Source organism: Lytechinus pictus, chromosome 3 (genome assembly GCF_037042905.1).
Source record: "Lytechinus pictus isolate F3 Inbred chromosome 3, Lp3.0, whole genome shotgun sequence".
NCBI classification, from domain to species: domain Eukaryota; kingdom Metazoa; phylum Echinodermata; class Echinoidea; order Temnopleuroida; family Toxopneustidae; genus Lytechinus; species Lytechinus pictus.
Genome location: NC_087247.1, coordinates 58675083 through 58679854, shown reverse-complemented (window position 1 = coordinate 58679854; position 4772 = coordinate 58675083). Strand labels below are relative to the sequence as shown.

Below are 4772 nucleotides of genomic sequence, written 5' to 3'. Positions count from 1 at the left end.
AATAACTAACTATTATTTAAGGAATTTTTCTTCAAATTTTCTTTCTATCCCCTCTTTTCATTAATATATATATATATATATATTACCTCAAGGGCTTCATTATTATTTAATGTTACAAATCTTTGTCAAATTATTTTAATAACATCTGCAGTTCTGCAAAACAGATTTATATAACAAACAAACCCTCCTAGCAATACAAACCCAACCAAGTTAATTTTTTTCTCTATCTAATAGTTCTGAAAGTGAAAATCGTATCTCGGTATTTTATTAACTCAGCATATGAAATAGTGTTCCATGCTCATAGCATCAATGCTGTTTATGAAGCACGGGTCCTTCGTAGATACAAGGACTCTTACAACTTCGCAATGGTTGGTGATCCTGTTGTCTTCTACTCTCCAAATGCCAACTGCAATATACCAGATCTTAAACCATCAGAGATCTATGTCATAGGTGGTAAGTTGAACTCATTGTCTCTTTTACTTTGAATTTCATCTGTTTATCACTACAAATAATGCAGCTTCATCAAAGAAAAGTAATTTATAATGTAATTAAAACTACTTGTATATATCCCAGATAACAATACAAGCTTGACATTACAACAAAACATAAGTGACAATACAAATATTTATCTCAACTGCTATTATTCAAGCTTGATAAAAAATAAAATTTTGAAGAAATAATAATGGAAAAAAGGAAACCCAACCAAAGACGGTAACTTTCTTGAATCTAGTATTTATTTTTAACACGTAAACAAAGAAAATGGAGTCAACTGGAAAATTGATTAATTTGGTACCATATGAAGCTTGAGAGTCCTTATCTAAAATTTGCTATTGCACGATAACATGACTGGCATACATCACCAAGACAAAAAAAAGAGGAGAAGGAAAGAAAAGGAAAGGAAAAGGGGTGAAAAATTAAAGCGGTACACTTGGGGCTACATCCCATTTGGCTACAAATTTATCTCTAATAATTTTAGTTATGGTAAAAAAATGTGGACATCCTTTGTTTATATTAATTCATTTTGTTTAATTTGTTTTTAGGAAAGTTCATTGACAACAGGCTGTTTGTTAGCTCATGTGATGGTATAGCCTTCAAGTTTGATAACTTAACAGAACATCAGCGAAAAGGATTCAAGAATGGGTATCGCCAACAATGTGATTTCTGTACGGTAAGTACAACTTTTCTGCATCAGCCATAACAATTGCTGATGAGATTTATTCAAGTTCAAAACTAGGAATTCTTCATCTTCAGTTTTATTCAAGGAATCAAAATTAAGTATGAATCTATGATTGAAGTAAAATATTTGTCTATACAGACAGGTGTGTAATGCAGTTGTGGGAGCATTAAGTACGAACAACAATTTACATTTTTACATACATGTACTTCTTCTGGTTTAATTATTAAATGCTAAATTCAGTATTTTATTCATTACAATGGATAAGACTGTGGAAGTGAGTGTTGTTTATTCCACCTCAAATATACTTTCCAATGACACAAAATGCACCTCCAATATGGTTTACAATACCAGATTTAAGAATGTGTGTGCTCTATTATGATGTGAAGGATTTAAAATGGAAAAAAGTGTTTCTGGATAAATTTAGAAATGTTACATACAATTATCAGCATATTTTTGTCTTTGTTTATATAAAACCCTTCCAATGCATGGAGTGGGCTGAAAATTTCAGAATATCACAATCCACTCATAACCAAGATTTTAGACTGATTTTATGGTATAATACTCATTTTTATGCAATGAAAGAAACCTTTCCACATAAAAGTATGTTTTCTAACTATGATGATATCAATCTTTTTCAGAACCAAGGGGCTGATACTGCCAAACATCTCAATGTTAACATGACGGGTGATGTACAATCTGGGCTATGGAGTTCTGAAGAATGTTTCTTCAATCCTATCCCTTCAAAGAGATATGGTGGTGAGGATTGTGAGACCCTATATTCATTCTGTAAGCCCCGTCCGGATACTGGTGTCTGTGAATGAGAAGGTACTGTGGACTATGATGACTGCTTCACCAACAGAGAAGGGATATGGGTTGCTAAAGAGAAGAGTCAACCAGCCTTTACCTGTCGGTCTCAATGTGCAAGTCAAGATATTAAGCTATTGAGATGGAAGTGTTTCAGAGCTACAAAGAAACTAGAGAGACAGGGTTATGCTCGCTGCTAATGTAAAAGTATCTGAACATAAATGCTTCTTAATCACTAGAAGTCCCTATGATCAGGGTTTATGGTTTATTAGTAGTTCATCCACAGTACAATGAAAACACATGCCAAACAGATCATTCACTGTCCTTTCAGACATAAATGCTATTAAATTGACAGCCAAATTAAAAAAAAGCACTTCAATCGGATTTTTTCTCCTTTCAATCAATTTCATTAATTACCATGTGGTGATATATTTTTGGCAATAAATTACATGGCCATTTGAGCCTTATTGAAAAAAAATATTAAGAAGCTAAGTGGAATCATTCTCTTCCTTGACAAAATATTGTGGTCAAGTTGTAGAAGTAGTAAAAATTATTAGAAATTATTCTAGTGAACATATTTCAAGACTACTTGATGAAAATATTGCATTGTGGGTAAGGAACCATGAACTGTTTGAGTGATTTATATTACTTGAGCCGATGTTGTTCATAGGGAGTATATTTATAATACTATTAATAAGGTACATTTCATTGCTCAATATGCTTATTAATGGTATGATTTAATACAAATTCTCACATTGGTATTCTCCTGACATTACATTCTGATATGGTGAGATTTATTCATCAAGGCTCTGAATAGTTTAGTTTATACATCAAGGACCTTGTCCTTCATGTCATTGTATATTGTCCTTTCTATACTTGGGGTATATGGTGTGAATTGTTCCATACTTCTTGGCAGATTGTTTGACTACAAAATAATTCCACTCACAGAATTCTATACAATTTGGTACTAATTGTTATTACTACTTGACTGGGAAAAATAAGGACTACAATGGAGAGAGAAAAGTTCAAGATTTGAATTGTCAATTTTAACTTTGACTTTCTCACGGATTGAAGTAGAAATGCAATAGATTTGTGTCCACGCAATTTTCAATTTGATTGTATATTTTGTTGCCCTCTCGTTCTCAGATACCGTATAGTATGTATGGTTGTGATGCCAAACTTTAATAAAACATTGACTTTTTTCTTCATACAATTTTGCAGTGGTATATTATGTTTTGTTAGAAGTGTGGGTGTGGCTGCATTGATGTTTCAATAGTCATGAATATATTTTTTTCCAAAGTTAAATAATTCATCCTTTGTTTATTAGTATGGAGGTAAAAATGTTTAAATAAAAATGCAAAAAAAAATGAGATGCATTCTGAAAAGATCCTGTTGATGTATGTGAAAGATTGATTGATGGATAGATATAACAGATCATTCTTGTCTGAACAAACTTCAATTATTCACTGGTTCCCCTCTACAGTGTCTTCCTTGATCTTTTTTGTAATTCTCAAAAGAAAACAAAAAAGGCTCATTTAAATCATACATTTCCAACAAAACTTACAACAAAAGTTACTGTAATTAATGTAAAGTCATTTTGTGTGTTACAAATCAAACATTTCCCTTTAATATATCAAAGGTCTTAATTTTAGCCAAATTGAAACACTGAATTTCAAGTTGAACCTTTCTCAAATAGATAAAGCATTCTAAACTAATGTGCTTATATGCTTCCACTTTCCAGGCCAGAATCAGCATTTTCATATGTGATTAGTCCAAAACATGGTTTCGTCCATACTTATTTTCATTTAAACGTTTCAGAACGCCGATCGCAAACTTACAAAAAAGGTACGTGTCAAAACGTTGTTTCTACAGAATCAGGGTTTCTGAGGAAGTATAAACATGCCATGATCATAAACACGTTTAAATCACTGGCGTAAATCCGTGTTGATGGGTGGGGGGGATGACTGAAATATTTTGGCATTTTTTTTGCAATCATGTTTATAGATATGCAAGGAATTGTCATTGATATGTCCACAGTGGCGTATCGTGGGTCACGGCATTGGGGGGGGGCACCAGCAAAATTTTTGAATCACCGAGGGAGTGCGCTAATGAGCGCGCGCTCAATTGCCAGTTATACTGACCTAATAGAGACATTTTAAGGACAATGTCATTAAACGGGTATGTATCTCACTGATCAAATAATGCGAGCGCGAAGCGCGAGCTGAATTTTTTTTATATTCACACCTAAAAAGGGACATTATAATCAGATTTGTGTAATCATGATATGTACCTGTCTCGCTAAACAATGCGAGCGCAAAGCGCGAGCTGAAAATTTAGATAAATCAGACCTGAAGTGGGGCATTCTAAGGTTTCTTTGTAGGAATTAACTAGGACCATACGTATTTCATTAACCAAATGATGCGAGCGCGAAGCGCGAGCTGAAAATTTTTTATATTCAGTTCAGAAGAAGGGACATTTTAAGGACTGATTTTAGGAATTCATGAAGAGCAGACATATCTCACCAATCCACTAATGCGAACGTAATCACGGACAGGAAATGTTTCATATATACGAAGACCTTAACATGGAGCAATCACTTTTGAGTCATGAAAAAGACGCATATGTCACTACATAAAACAATGATAACTCAAGTGCTAGGAAATATATTTGGTTTATATTGACTTGAAAACGGGATGTTTTAGTACAACAGGATTATATATCTCGTTAAACAGACAATGCGAGCACCAGGAACAATGAAGACGTAGGCCCTGGGCAAATTATGTTTCATAAA

The 4772-nt window shown here is 33.4% G+C and overlaps 1 protein-coding gene across 1 annotated transcript; it reads left to right on the top strand.

Moving 5' to 3' along the window:
- The first annotated feature begins 365 nt into the window (after positions 1-365).
- LOC129255459 (uncharacterized) lies at positions 366-1998 on the top strand. The gene is made up of 3 exons (XM_064096031.1): positions 366-453; positions 1041-1168; positions 1816-1998. Exons 1-3 carry the CDS (start codon positions 366-368, stop codon positions 1996-1998), a joined length of 399 nt encoding a protein of 132 aa, XP_063952101.1.
- Positions 1999-4772: the final 2774 nt, after the last annotated feature.

Coding starts and splice junctions, on each gene's coding strand:
- LOC129255459 (XM_064096031.1), top strand. CDS start 366: ATGGTTGGTGATCCTGTTGTCTTCTACTCTCCAAATGCCAACTGCAAT. Junction 454..1,040: donor AGAGATCTATGTCATAGGTG/GTAAGTTGAACT, acceptor ATTTGTTTTTAG/GAAAGTTCATTGACAACAGG. Junction 1,169..1,815: donor AACAATGTGATTTCTGTACG/GTAAGTACAACT, acceptor AATCTTTTTCAG/AACCAAGGGGCTGATACTGC.